This window comes from Grammomys surdaster, unplaced genomic scaffold, assembly GCF_004785775.1.
Source record: "Grammomys surdaster isolate TR1022 unplaced genomic scaffold, NIH_TR_1.0 142, whole genome shotgun sequence".
Taxonomy (NCBI): Eukaryota; Metazoa; Chordata; class Mammalia; order Rodentia; family Muridae; genus Grammomys; species Grammomys surdaster.
This window is the reverse complement of record NW_021604600.1, coordinates 2,007,132-2,022,424: the sequence shown is the minus strand read 5'-3', so window position 1 is coordinate 2,022,424 and position 15,293 is coordinate 2,007,132. Positions and strand designations below refer to the sequence as shown.

The following is a 15,293-nucleotide window of genomic DNA, read 5'->3' as shown; positions in this document are numbered from 1 at the left end:
TGTCCAGGATTGTGGTTTGCAAATATTTTCCCCCAATCCACAGGTTCCCTTCTTGTTCTGTTTCCTTTACTGTGAAGGTTTTTAGTAAGTAGTCCCACATACTGTTTTGTTGCCTGTGCTTTGACCAATAATCCATTATCAAGACCAAGATCAAGGAGTAGTTTTTCCAACTTTGTGTTTTATAGTTATACAGGTCTTATGTTTAGGTCTTTAATCCATTTTGAGTTCTTTTTTTTTTTTTGGTTTTTCAAGACAGGGTTTCTCTGTGTAGCCCTGGCTGTCCTGGAACTCACTCTGTAGACCAGGCTAGCCTCGAACTCAGAAATCTGCCTGCCTCTGCCTCCCAAAGGCACCACCGCCCGGCCCCATTTTGAGTTCTTAAATATTTAACGTGTATGAATGGTTTACACATCTATGCACCAAGTACATGCAGTGCCCATGGAGGCCACAGGAGGGTGCTGGGTTCCCTGGGACTGGGGTGTCATATGGTTATGAGCTGCCATACCAATACTGGGAATTGAACCCAGGTCCTCTGGAAGAGGAGCTAGCACTTAGCAGCAATTAAGCCATCTCTCCAGGACCTTGAGTTGATATGCAAACACACACATTAGATGAAGGTCCAGTGCCATTCTCCATGTAGATGTTGCTGTAGTTTAGATTTGGAATATCCAAACCCAAAAGTAACATGGGGAGATGGTTGTATGTCATTAGGCATATACCCTTGAAGTGAAGAACAGGAGTATTCCTTCTCCTCCCCTTTTTGGGAGGTGGGAAGGGGGGCTTCCAGCCCTGAAGTAATTTTGTTCCACCAGCCACTTTCATATGATACACATTACTGGCCAAAAGCAGGGTTCCCAACGGATCTTAGTTTTATTGTACTTGATCCTTGTGGCTGTTAATGTATGTTTGAAGTAGAAACTTGTTCCCAGTTTTTTAAGATTATCTGGCAAAGTTACCCACCTGCCTATCCAGTTATAATGAAATCCTCAAAATGACTGTTCCAGGTCAGTAGGTACAATGCAGAAGCCTGGCACCTAGGTTTAGGAGGCTGTTTTTGAAACCTGAGGATCTGCTGAGGTATACCAGTTGACTCTGTATGTAGAGTTGGGCTGGAAACTGGGTCCCTTAAAGTGGACCTCCAGCTAGATAGGTACCCTGGGATAGGCATAGATCATAGAGTTACCTGGGACAAACTAGATACTGGGCTGATAGGGTTAGCCTGGATTAACTAAGGTCAGACTAATGCTAGGATTTACTGGAAACCTAGACCTTGGATCTGCTTAGGTCTGGAGCTGCAGAGGAATGAAAGGTAAAAGACATGTACGACATTGGATAGCCTTGGAACATCTTTCTTGGTACCCATGGCTAGCTAGCCATGTGTTTGAAGCTGTGGGCAGTAGGAGCCAAGTGATGTTGGAGATGGGCCTGAATCATATCGGATCAGCCTGATTCTGGGGTCACAGATCAGCTCTGAAAGATCAGCACTGAACGAGTATTGGCTTTGGGATGCAAAGCAAAGGCCAGTGCTCACTTCCCAGTTTTCTACACAAACTGGGGTTAAGGAAGGTGTGTTGTAATACTGTGTTCCTCTTTACTAAGTGTTTTATGCCGGCTACAAGCAGGTTCTAAGAGCTGTAGTTTCCTTAGCTCTTATGAAGTGTGTCTGCTGTAGATAGTTAACAAAATTGATGTTTCTGTGACAGGAAGGAGATGAGAGCTGGAAAGTGCTGCTGTTGTCATCTTTATGGTGCTTTTCTTTAGCATCCCGTTCTTCCTATCTTAAGTTTACTTAGCTTTTCAGATTTGGTGTTGTTTTTATCTAATGCATGGCCTTCCTCACTGAGACTGAACTGAGTAAGTTCTTCCTACAAGGGCTCTGTTACAGCTGTGCCAGGCACATGAGGGCTTCCCTTTCAGAGGACAAAAGGACCCTAGAATATGGTAAGGACATATTCCTCATTGGTTCGCTAACTTAACTGTCACCACAAGCCACCCTATTAAATGATGTAATTAACAAATGTTCATTTGAGAGTACATCCCTGTTTGATACCTTGCTGAATAATACTAAAGCGTCTGATATTAAAGAGAGGAGAGCCCAGAGCACCACTGCAATCCTCAGCCACCAGTGACCATGCTGCAAAATACGGGCTATAGCAAACGCCAGCTCACCCAGCCTACCTCACGTTTTCCCCATCTTCTAGGACTCTATGGTCTGGCATGTTTACCACAGCTAAAGTCTAGCAATTCAGCAAGTAAATCATAGCTGGGGGGGGGTGGGGGTGGGGGGGAGTGTTTAGAAGTGTAAAATATGACATTCTGAAGACTTAGTTAAAAAAACTTTATTACATTTTGAGTTAAAATATTTGGGTCTGAAGTACATCAATATCTATTTTTTAAACTATTTTAATGTAACTATTAAAACCTTAAAGATTAATCGGGTCTCAAATTCCCACAGGAGACTGCCCTGCTAGCTCCCTTCCCTTCTTAAGAAGTTGGTGTTCGCTTTCCATCCTTCTTTCCTTCCACTTCCGTGTCTGCTGCACGAGTGGCTAAGGCCACTCAGTGGCTGTTCCTATGTGTGTGCTGGAAGCAGTGTGTGCGGACCGGTCTTCAGAGATCTTTGGACACACTATCAGACCAAAGTGGCTGTCCCTGTGTGTGGTGAAAGCAATGAGCAGACCAGTCTTCAGGGACCTTTGGGCACGCTATCAGACCAACCTTGCAAGGTCCAGGGGAGCAACAAATGGACCGTGACCTGGTGTCATGGCCTCCCTTCTCTCTTTAGTACTGAATGCTTTGAGAGCAAGAGGACATTTTCTTCCTGCAACTATTTGAGGACAGCAGCACCATGATGCCAGTTTAGTGTTAGCATTTATTTTAAAAATACACAAAATATAAATTTTTTTACATCAAAATGATAACCTCGCTTACACACTGTTCCACACTTACCTGGTTCAGTTTGCACCTTTATGCAAACATTAGGAGAAGATGGAGTTATCTAATGTTTTGCTATGGTTTGTGTAAACAGTTGAGACTGCTACAGAAAGCAGGCTGCTGTAAAAGGTAAAGTGGCCTCAGAAACCCAACAGTAAAATGTTCAATTTGGTTTAATAAAATTGGCAGAAGTCTTAGCAGAGAGAAACTCTAAGACTAATTATTGGCTTCTAGGCATTTTAAATATTAAAAACCTTAAGGTTCTCTTCATCTTGTAAACATAACTTTAACTATGTTGGCATTCATTTAAAAGAGGAAAATATTAAACCATGATTTTCGTAATCCTGCCCATGTCAGTGTACACTCTCTTTATTATGAGAATGAAACCCAGTAAGCAAAATACATCAGGAATTTCAAATTGTACTGCAATGAAGGCCCGGCTGGTCTCTGCTAGGAGCGGTCTCACTTACGCTGACCCTGCCACTGGCCGAGTGTGAGCCCTCTGTCCTCTGGGTCAGGCGGGGCCACAGGCCACCAGGTGGGCTGATCCTCTTCCTGTGTCGAGGCAAGTCGAGACTGCTTGTGGCTCTGGCATCCTTCCCTGGGCTTGGACTCGTTGAGTTAGTTGTTTGCTACTATTGTCAGGATTGTACTGTCCCCTTAAGATACCACATGCCACCACAGCTTACACAACAGTCCTAGAGATTAAGAAAACCGGGTAAGGGCAGATTTTAGCAGGAAAGATAGCTAGTGCTATTACAACCTGACTTATGATTAGTGGACAGAATACAAACAGTAAATCAAAAACTGCCTAAGTATACTGCTGTGTAGCCACTTGGATTCTAAAGGGCTTTTGAGCCTCCATACCTTAGGGACATTTTAAGATGTACTATATAGTTTGCTGTACAAACAGAAAACAAACACTTTTCAAGTTACCAAGACAAAGGGACGTAGTAAGGCATATCACCTGCATGCCTGTAGACAACAGGGGATGTGTCGGGGGCTTTCTGTGCTCCATTTCTACAACGTATCACAGTTCAGAAGAGCATTCAAAGTGCTTTCACATTAACCAAACAGGACTCCCTTTTTTTTTTTTTTTTGATTTGTGTTTGTTGGAGACAGTGTTTCTCTGTATAGGCCTGCTGTCCTGGAACTCACTCTATAGACCAGGCTGGCCTCAAACTCAGAGATCTGCCTGCCTCTGCTTCCTGAGTGCTAGGATTAAAGGTGTATGCCACCACCACCAGGCAATATTCCTTTTTTAATTAAAACAAAAGGGGGGGTTGTCCTGCCAGTTATACAAGTGGGTGCAAGATGCCCAGGACACAGGATTCTAGTGTAAGCCTGTCTAGCATAAGCCTGTCTTTTACTGAGTGATGATACACACTTCCTCACACCCAACCAAACTCTGCTGCATGAAAAAGCTCACTTTCCTGCCAGTGTACCAATGCTAGTCATTACCAGTTGATAGCATCAGACTGGTGGGCACTAGGGGTAAGCTGTCCTGATTTACTATGCATGCAGCAGGAATAAAGGTACCAGACACAACTCCTTTCCACACATGAGTTCACTTAAAATGACAGGTCAGAGTCAAAGCCTAGATGTTCTGAGTGAGGTCTTGTGCACGATGGATATACCTTTAGAACTTTATCCACCTCCTGTTTGCTTAGCTCTTCTCCACATTCTTGAGTCAGTCGAGACTGGATCAGGTTCCGACGTACTCGGTAATTTTTAGAAAATATTTCAAGCAAAACCTGTCGATGCTTTAATTTAAAAAAAAAAAAAAGCATTAGTATGAGAAAACAAAAGACCCAAAATGATAGATAGCCCTAGCCCTACTTTGCAGTGTCTAATTAAAAGCCTGTGGCTCAGCACTCCTGGTTAAAGATCAGCAAGACTGACCTATTTGTCACTGTTCCAGACTGCAGTGAAGGAACTCAGGACGAGCAGTTTGGACATACAAGAAGTAAGCAAGCAGAAGCAGCCAGTTTAAACTGTGTGAGGAAGTTATCCAAATTGGCTCAAAGTCTAGACACAAGCATAACACTGAATCAGGAAACTGGAAAATGACCAAACTCCTACAGAGAAATTAAATAGCAGAGGCTAGACCTTCCCCAAAACAGAAATGAAGACTGAGACCTGACTGCCGGGGTGGAGACTCACACTACAGTCCCTGCTGGCGAGGGTGAGCAGCAGGAGCTCAAGGCCAGTCATTCGACAGTGAAAAGTTCTTTTCTCAAAGAACAGGAAAAGAAGACATCTAGCAGGTTTACTATCTCAAATTTGTGTAAGAATACAAAAGGTAAAGAAATTTATCAGCTTACAGGACTCTTTAAGAGCCCAACTGTCTAGTAAATAAACAATTCAGAATATATAAAAGTTCTACCAATGTAGACAATAAACTCTGCAGTTTGCAATTAAAGAAGAACATGGCTTAAAGATCTCACAAGAAGAATGTCACTGAATTTCAACTTTGAAATGATTAAGACCATCTTCCTACAGGGGAAATGATTTGCCCTGGAAATTTTAGTTCTACTATTATCAGCAGTACTTGAGGGCAGAAAAACAAACAAACAAACAAACAAACAACCCTCTGTCACATCAGAGGCTAACATAAAGTGAGAGCTTAGATTCTAGACACAGGAAGAGCCAGGCACATGGAGAAGTAGTGACATTCCACAGGTGTCATGCTGGTCTGCTGTGTTCAGGACAGCAGACTAGTGCACAGATCGAGTGAGCCTGTGAGCGGGTGAGATGGTTCAGCAACAAAGGTGCCTGAAGACCTGAGCTGGCTCTCTAGCCTCACATGGTGAAGGAAAGGAAAGCATCAACTGCAGCATGAGCACGTTCTGCTAGCTTGACCTCTGCTAGCATGAGGTCACTCCACTGACCTGCTAACAGTGCCTCTGAGGAGCACGAGTGGGGTCGAGCAGCACTAGAGCCAGCTTCCCCAGTTCTTTAGGTCCTGGTTGATTTTAAATTAACTTACTTTTTTCTCCTTAGTGATCAGAGAAGCTACATAGGAAAGCCTGAAGCTACCTTTCTTGGCCAAAAACAGAGTCCCTTCAAGACTCCTGTTAAGAAGCTAGGCCCACACCCACTCCTGCTCTTAGCCTTCCTGTTCCCCTGGCAGGTAAAAGGGGAACAGGCTTCAGCAGGATTCACTCCTTGTCTCAACCTGACTGGTACTTCTGCTAAAAACAAAACAAAACACTTTAATCTTTGGAATCCAGGCAAGTTCATGATTTAAAGACACCATCTGGACCTCAACTCCCTCCCAGCGATGCACTATACAAATGCTGGAAACAGGATCGCAGGGCAAAATAGCCAAAATTCAGATTTGGGCCACCACACTCCTGGAAACTAGTCATCTTTTCAAAGGTGATTCTGTTCTAATTTGGCAGATATCTAAGTTCAGGTTCAAACCACTGGCACACACTGCCTGTCTTGGCCTATCTTGGAATGATTGGAAAACCTGACACGTCCAACTCCTAATGGACATGCCCATACTCCAGTGCCCAGCTCCTAATGGCCTCAACCTTCCAGGACTCCAGAGAAAGAAAGATGACCAAAAAAAAAAAAAGAAAGAAAGAAAGAAACAAAGAGTAGAAAGAAAGCATCTCACCTGGTCACTCATGTCTCCAGACTCCCAGAGGGCAAATACCTTCTGCTCATCAGGGGAAGCAGCAGTCTGTGGGGGAAACTGGCCCAAGCATGAGCTGGTCATTTCTCTGTCTTGTGAACCCACTGCCCTGCCCACTTCAACCCACCTATTGTGTAGCCCAGTCCTAGGCAAGAGCAGTCGAAGCCTAATTCTTCCTACTCACTCACTCACTCCCTGGCTCTGTGAAAGGAATCTGAAATGCCAGTGCAACAGCGGGTGTTTGGGATGGCATCAGTGAGATGCTGCCTTGAGGCACCTCCCTTTCCCTAGCATTCCTTAGGGCTTCCCGCCAGCTATTTCCCACAAGGACAGCATAAAAAGTATGGCTAAAACAAGATGCTGTCAGACTCCCAAGCCTTTGATGCCACCATAAAAGGGGCAACCAGAAGAGAATAGCAGTCCTAGTACCTGAAAAGGAGGTCAGGGAAGACGCCAGCATTGTAGCCTACAGTCTAGCGGATACTAGTGCTCACTAATACATAAAGCCTGACACAGGACTAGAGCAGCACCGAGGTGCTGCCCTGCCCATTTGAGCTGTTCACTGTCTACAGGTACTTAGCTCAGAGTAGTAAAGCACAAGGTAAACTTGGGTCTTTAAGTCTACTCTCCACGGCCTTGTTTTCTTAGCCATGCTATGAATATGGCCCTTGGGTCAGACTGCTCTACCTAGGGCTGGGGTAGTCTCTAGATGTCAGCACTTCTGAGAGGAAGGAGCATGGCCAAGTAGCTTCTTAAGTGAGCAGGACGGAGCACCACTTTCACAGAAGGTCCCTCATCCTCTGTCCATGTGGATGGCCTAGGCAATCTCACTGCTACCAGACTAGTATCCTTTTCTTGCCCAGTACACAGAAAAGTAGGCCTGCAGAATGCTGGCCCCACTTGGGATAGCCAGGGACCCAATCCCAGCATCTTATAAAAGCAAACCTCAGCAAGGAAATTCCACCAACAGAGGCCATAGAGCCTCTTGTCTTGTTCATTACATACAGAGGCAAGGGCCTTGGCCTAAGCATCATCCTAGGCTAGGCACAGGTGCTTGTGAGCTTGCTGCTGCACATGGCATACTCCCTATTTATAAGCCAGCATAGCCACCTTCCCACCGTCCCTACCTGATTTGCTTCCTGGACTGGCTAGAGCCTAGGCATGAGCCATACAGCTTCCCTCAGACTGTATCCAAACACTCCTTTCTGCCAAAGGCAACAGTCTGGGCCCCCACTGTGGAGCCCACTCCATAGGCAGGAAGAGCTGAAGTAGAGGAGGCTCATCTACCACCCCATGCCTACTGCAGAGGCTAGAGCTTATATGGTCAAACACCCTGAAAGCCATGGCTTCCCTATGTGTGGAAGTACTCAGCTGAGCTTTGTGAAAGCAGACTAGATAGAGCCTCCAGACTGAGGTTCAAATTCTAGCTGTACCACTCATGTCCTAGGGACTAACTAAATACCAACCAGGTAAGGGACTTATGTTTGTGAAGGCCTTGATAGTGCCTAGGACCTTAGATATCTTACTTTCCTGTGGTGGAAAATCAACACACCCACTTCAGATGAGGACAGGAAGCCCTGAGACTAACACAGCCATCTGAAGAGGACAAGGAGCCGAGGCTAACACAGCCATGTGACGAGAACAGGGAGCCGAGGCTAACACAGCCATCTGACGAGGACAACCATGTACCCTATCCACATGCAGCCTCATGGCCACTGTCCCTAAGACAGACAGATGAAGCCAAGACACACAGACTTCTCCCCATGCTTCTTGATTCCTAAGAAGGTGAAGACTGCTCAGCTGCCTTCCTAAAGGACTCTGACTGACCCTGTCCTGGCAGACACAGACTTTACTTACAGGCACCAGTATCTGCTTGCAGCCAGCGGCCAGCACCGTATCCTGTAGCATTCGGTCTGAGACACCACTGAAGAGTGTGTGGCCTGGGGGCAGGCCTGCCAGGTGCAGGTTGAAGAGGCGCTTGAGTTCGCTCAACGTGAGCACAAACTGTCTCTGAAAGGTGGCTTCCACAAAAGCCTTCAGTTCCCGGGCAACTGGGTTGCTAGCACAGCCTGGAATTGGGTGCCCATTTAGGCTGTCCCCACCCACTGCCCACCCAGCAGGCAGCCCATTGGCCAACTTGGTGCTGAAGCAACTGCTGGGCGAAGTGTCCATGGGTTCCTCTTCCTCAGCCTCCAGCTCATCCCCATCAGCTTCCTCCTCACTCAGGGGTTCTTCCTTGATCTGCACACTGGGCAGGACTGTGGCTGCCCGCATCTGGTCCTTCCGTCGCTGCAGCTCACGCTCCAAGAAGGCATGGTTCTGCTGGGCCTTGGTTTTCGCTGTTTGGACCCGCTGTTCCCCAGAGACCAGAGCAACAGGCGCTGTGTAGACAGACAGTATGATTCAGAAGGGCACAGGTCCCAGGCAGACAAAGCATGAAAACAGAGAGAAAGGGGACACCAGAAGACAGCTCCTGAAGCAAGGAACCATGTGCTGCTGTCTTCCACCCTTCCTTGCTCAGGAGGAACTTTGCTACCTAATACTGAGGGGAGAAATCAAACTGGGCACAGGATTACAGATCCTGTTGTAATTCTAGCAGCTCCTAGAACACCACCTGCTGATGCAGCAGGTCTCAGAATCCACTCTGCCCTCAAGGACACAGTATTCTCCTGGGGTGGGAGTGGGGACCACCGAGGCTGTCCTGCTGGACAAGCAATAGGCTAACTTGGTGTTGGGGGTGGAGATAGAAGGAAGGTTGGCACAGAAAGGATGAACTTTGAAAACAACATGGCCCTTTTCTGGGCAGATCCCAAAAAGCCCCTTCTGGGCCAAGGACCAAGCTGGAAGCCTACCCAGCCTTGAAGCCACACACACCTGATTGTCCATCCGGCTTCTTTGGCATGGTTTCTTTTACGAGATTATAGACTTTTTCTAATCTGAAAAAAAGAACAAATCCTTTAAACTCTAACCTATATGTTGTATTGCCTCATCACAGCCCAGGGCGTTGGGTCACCAAAACACTATGCAGATAGGGTTTAGCCAGGCCTTCTCCCATAGAAGCCTTCTGTGCACACAAGCCCCTGGCCAGAGCCCAGGGCCAGTGTAAGGAGAATGAATGCCCATCCTGCTTTTCTTGCTAGACTATGTGCCTTTCTCCTCTCTACCCCCTCAGAACAAAGCAAATGACAAGCAAGGGGTGTGGAGGCATCAGACCTGTGGTGAAAAGACTTGGGGTCATTTAGTAGTGATCATCTTTGTGGAAAGCAGAGCACACACCCCACCCCAAGTGTCCCTCACTGCCCAGATCCAGCCCAAGTGTTCTGCTCTTAGGAGGCAGGGCCAGGGCCACCTACTACACCCCTTCATGCTACCCCACAAGCCCTTACTTGGCCTGGATGCCCGACCACAGCATGTGCTGCCGCTGGACCACATCTGGATGCTTCTTGATAAACTCCAGGTCGTAAGGCAGTAAGAACTCCCAGCCTTTGTTGATCCTCACTACAGCCATGTGCTCCAGAAAGTCCTTCACATCCTCAGCGCAGAGCTGAGGGGGAGGAGGAGTGTGAGGCATCACCAGCCCCAAGCTCCCTCCTATAGCGAGCCCTGAGGTCATGAAGAACACCACTTACTTTGGTCACTGCTGCCACCTCCTTTCTTACCACCCATCGGCTCTGAGTGAACTTCCACATCTGAGGAAGAAAGGCATCATGTTCTAGGAGGCAGCAACAGGCCTGTAAGAGGCCTGAGCAAAGGTGCAGGGGAGGCTCAGAGCCTGGGCAGCAGGCCAAATGGGGCTTCTGCCCCACTCTTCTTAGTATATGCCTTGGGTAGCCTCTATACCTAAGCCACCTTCAGCCTTTACAGATGTGTTCTCTCCTCCAGGATGGCTAGGCTGCCTCATTCCATCCAAAACAAAGTGTTAGTAGACAAGGCCTTGCCCATCTGGTTCATTCCTGCATCCCCAGGGCCTCCTAAGAGCACCGTGAGAATTTAGCACCAGGGTGCTGCCCCACGATGGTGACACTCCACTGTGGCTACTCCTAGTAGCTGGCATGGCTTCCCAGAGGCTCAGGCTCCTACAGCTCTCACTGCCTTATCAGCTGCCATGTCCCTGACCTACCTCACAGGAAGACTCTCAAGGGAAAAGTGGAAGAGCCAAGAGGAAAGGATGACTAGCTGTCGCCTACAGCAACACATCTTATACATGTGCAGGCTCCAACCCAATGGTATGCACCCACTAGGGACGCGGCCAAAGCAAAGGGCACTTGGCATGGGTGAATGAGACTGGGTGGGAGCTGCACCTACGCCTCAGGCAGACAGGATGCTGCCCCTCAACACCAACTTCTCAAAAAGCTAAGAATATCTAGTCAGAAGAGCAAACACAGCTGTCCCTAAACAATCTAAGGGCTGCTTCCTTTCAGGACAAGCCTGTGCAGGGCACAAAGGCCCACATGAACAGCTCCAAGTAGCTACATTTTAACAAATTCAATGTGTAAATGCCAAGGGTTAGGAGGGTAATGCAGATTCCCAAGACTTGAGCTTAAGACCCTGGGAAGGACTTAAGTTCTGGATATAAACAGGGCAGGGTGAGAAAAAGGAAGGATGAGTTAACTCAGAAGTCACAAACTCCAGAAAAGTAACAAGGAGTAAGTACCAGACTATGGTGAAAGGGAACTACTGGTGCCATCCAAAGTAGGTGCTGGCCATGAGTATGAACCCAATGCTACCAGACTGTCAATCATTCATGACAACTGAAAACTCAACTTAAGTCTGCAACCAAGATGAGCTTTGTAATACATCACTCAACCACATGAACCCCACACACAGGTTGAGCCAGCAGGACCTTTATCAGCCCAGAATGCCCAGAGGAGAAAAATGCACCAAGTGGAGCCCCACAGTGAAACCTGCACACAATGGCCTCCCTGCTGATGCTCACTAACTATTCTTGATTCTCTCCCTCCACCATGGACCCTGTGGCCAGAGCCTAGATACTTACAACAAAGTCCCGGCCCCTGCAGAGCACCTCGGCAGGCATACCACTGTGAGGGCTGGAAGAATCCTTGGGATACAGGATGTCACTGGCAAACAAGCAAATGTAGCTAGTCAGTCCTGGTCTGTGGTCCCACCACCACCACATCCTACTTTAGAAGCCCAGGGCTCACAGTCTGAGTCAGTCCAGGTCACATCCTCTCACGGGCAACAGGCCTGAGTCTGCAGGCCCAGGAAGTCATAGGAAAGAACAACCCCTTCCCAACTCACTATATTATACACTGGCCTAACCCCCCAAGGAGGAGTTAGGGGCTCAAAGACACATAAGCTTGGGACCCCAAAGAGCCCAGGACTCTTGAGAAGGCTCTGATCCCACGGGTCAAATGTTTGTGGCTTTAAGAGAAACTAGTGCTGAAGCAAGTTGAAAGGCCTTTCCTGACTGCCTAAATGGATATGTGTTAGCTGTTAGAGGCTGTATGTGTTAGCTGTTAGAGGCTGGACCTGACTCCGCTGGAACATGAAAAAATAAAGACTGTGCCTAGGGCCACCCAGAGGACCTCAGGGTAGAGGCCTAGAGGCACATGAACAGACAGTCCCTACTATGTGACTCCCACGCTTCCTCCAGCCATAGCCCCAGAGCCAGCTTTTATAGTTTCTCTGTTGGAGGTCTTCGCTTCATACCTGCCAGTCCTGGGCAACTCATGCTCTAAGGTTAAACTCCATGAGTATAGACTTGGCAAAGTGTTCTTGGCTGCCACACAGAGAAAGAACCTACTGTCAACTAAACCTAGTCAGGCACATGTTGTGGGCCTCTATGCTTTGAGGATGGAGTACACTGAATGGTGGCATACACAGCACAGAACACATAAGACAGACATATTTGAATCAATGTGAGTTTAGACACATATATCTGGCTGGAAAAATTATGACTCACACACAGTAGCCTCAACACCCAAGAGAAGGCTTACAGAAACCCTTGCAATATGTAGGACACCCAAGCTGATGAGAGAAGCCATACTTCAATAGCTAGGCCTCCCAAAGACAAAAACAGCACAGGCAGAAGCCAGGCTGAGTCACAATGCTCAAAGACAGCTCTGCAGACACCTTGTGAGATATACCCAAGGCCTGGGCCTCTTTAGGTCAGTGTCTTCAGGTGTGTGTGATGCAACAGCCCCTCCTGGCTTCACAGTGTAAATATACATAGTACTCACCCTCACATTTAACAAGCAATGTGTCATAATAAAGTTCTTCCATCAAGAAAACTGGATAATCCAACAGCAGGATGGATATATTTACCAGTAAAGGACACCACCATGTAAGGGGAATACACTTTACCATCAGGTTGGCAATCAAGTGAAGAACTTAATGAAATGAAATGTTTCGAATTTTAGAGCTATTCACATATTATATTGCTTACTTTACACTACATTGTTCAAAGCATGGGGTTAATGTATTTACTATAACACCATTTCATTTTTGTTTTGTTTTGTTTTTTTGAGACAGGGTTTCTCTGTATAGCCCTGGCTGTCCTGGAACTCACTCTGTAGATCAGGCTGGCTTCGAATTCAGAAATCTGCCTGCCTCTGCCTCCCAAGTGCTGGGATTAAAGGCGTGCGCCACCACTGGCCAGCTCACATTTCATTCTAATTAAAGTATGCGTTTACTAGGGTTGGTGTACTGTCTGTGTTCCAGGCATTAGAGTACGAGCTAGGAACTTAAGGGAATAATAGTACAGCCTATCTCTACTCCCTCAGAACTAATGATCTGATGGAAAAAAAACAGAGGAAAAAGGAGGCTACTGAAAGCTAAGCTATAAAGTCATGACCTGAACCCCAATAGGCAACGTAAACAGCAAACCACACTTAGACAGTTCTTAACGCAACAGTGGAAAGGCAGAACAAAGAGAAAGGCTTCAAAGCAACCAGAGGAAAACAAAGATTACCATCAAAGCACAAGAATCAGGACGACAGTGGGCTTTTCAATAACAGAAGTCAGGCTAGGGAGACAGTTAATAGGATAAAGCACTTACTGCCCAAGGACGAGGATCACAGTTTAAAACCTTAGATCCCACATAAAAAGCCAGGCAGGGAGCCAGAAAGATGGCTCAGCAGTTAAGAGCACATACTGTTCTAGCAGAGGACCTGAGTTTGTTCCCAGCACACACACTACGTGGGTGTTGTACAACCACCTGTATAACTCCCAACTCCAGAGGGATCTGAATCCTCTGGCCTCCAAAGGCACCTGTACTCGCCTACAACTGCCCACATACATATAGTCAAAACTCAGTGCAGCCACCTATAATCCCAGCAGCTGGGAGGCAGACCTGAGATCCCCACGGCAAGCTGGCTAACTAAACTAATGACGATGGGGGAAACTCCAGGTTCAGCAAGAGATCCTGCGACAATAAAGGAGAAAGCAATCGAGAAAGACTCTTGACATTGACACTGGGTCTCAATTCTTTTTTTTTTTTTTTTTTTTTTGAGACAGGGTTTCTCTTGTATAGTCCTGGCTGTCCTGGAACTCACTCTGTAGACCAGGCTGGCCTCGAACTCAGAAATCCACCTGTCTCTGCCTCCCAAGTGCTGGGATTAAAGGCGTGCGCCACCACCACCCGTCCCACACATTATATTCTCATACATTTATGTACAGCACACACAGAAAATACATCAATGCATGAAGACAGAATTATCACTAACTTAAAAACTGAGGAAAGCTGTTACTTGTAGATCTGTATTAAACACTGTAGAACTCTTTGGACAGACTGAAATGATTCCCGATGGGAATTCAGATGTACACTGGAATAAAAATACAATACAAAAGGTAGACATGTGAGTAAGCCTAAGAACACTGGCTGGATAAAGTCCTGTGGGCCTGAAAATACAGACGCAATTGAAATATACATGGGGAGGTGAATAGCTAAAATATTCTAAGATTTTGAGATGTCTTGGCAAAGAGTAAAAAACAACTGACATGCAGCTGAGGTGTCACAGATGCATGCCAAAACTGTAGGGAACCAATAGAGTCCAGAGACTAACTCCCAAGTTAGTATGAAAAAATGGAAGAGTCCTGGAAAAGGTAAAATGCAATCAGGCAGAACATCAACAACCTCGTTCAATTCATAGAGTCCCAAGCAGCTTACCTTTTTACCACCCAGTTTCCTTGGACTAACATCGCCACCTTCTGGATGCCACGCAGAACAGCCACAGAGTCCACAGAGGGGCCCAGGAGGCTCATGAGATTAGCGAAAGGCATGACTTTCACTGAGGTGAAAAGACAAAGGATACAACTCACTGGGTAAAGTAAAGAGAGACCTGACCCTTCTCTCTTCCCCACCAAATATTTCTAGAGCACTGTAAGATCCCAGCCTCCACAACTCCTGGCAACGTGAGTAACAGCAATAGCACCAGCAGTAATCAGCAGTGGTGGACTGTATGCCAGGTCTCTCGCCTCTCACAGAACAAATGTCAGGATCTATATGGAGAACTAAGGAGTACAGAAGATTCTGTCACTGTCAGGTCTCGAAAGAGTTGAAAACTACCCCACATTCAACTGGTTGGAAAAAGCAGAACCACAATTTGAACCCAGGTCACTTGTAATGCCTCCGGAACCCAGGGCAAAGCCTGGGAAAGGCCCAGAGTTCAGAGTCCTCTATAAAAGCCTGGAGAGGCAGGGAGCTCCTAGCTGTATCCAGGCCTAAAGACTTCTCAGAAGAGCCCAGAGCTTGGAA

The 15,293-nt window shown here is 46.8% G+C and overlaps 1 protein-coding gene across 3 annotated transcripts in view; it reads right to left on the bottom strand.

Moving 5' to 3' along the window:
- Window positions 1-2,852: 2,852 nt before the first annotated feature.
- The window catches only part of Polr3e (RNA polymerase III subunit E), a 29,085-nt gene continuing 16,644 nt past the window's right edge, over window positions 2,853-15,293 (bottom strand). For all 3 annotated transcript variants that reach the window (XM_028764233.1, XM_028764234.1, XM_028764235.1), the window contains 9 exons: window positions 14,706-14,826; window positions 11,574-11,655; window positions 10,207-10,266; window positions 9,964-10,121; window positions 9,452-9,513; window positions 8,435-8,958; window positions 6,560-6,637; window positions 4,572-4,697; window positions 2,853-3,632 (listed from right to left, as the gene is read on the bottom strand). In XM_028764233.1, the coding sequence (XP_028620066.1) occupies window positions 3,576-3,632; window positions 4,572-4,697; window positions 6,560-6,637; window positions 8,435-8,958; window positions 9,452-9,513; window positions 9,964-10,121; window positions 10,207-10,266; window positions 11,574-11,655; window positions 14,706-14,826 (1,268 nt within the window). In that variant the 3' untranslated portion in view covers window positions 2,853-3,575. The remainder of the gene's footprint in view (window positions 3,633-4,571; window positions 4,698-6,559; window positions 6,638-8,434; window positions 8,959-9,451; window positions 9,514-9,963; window positions 10,122-10,206; window positions 10,267-11,573; window positions 11,656-14,705; window positions 14,827-15,293) is intronic.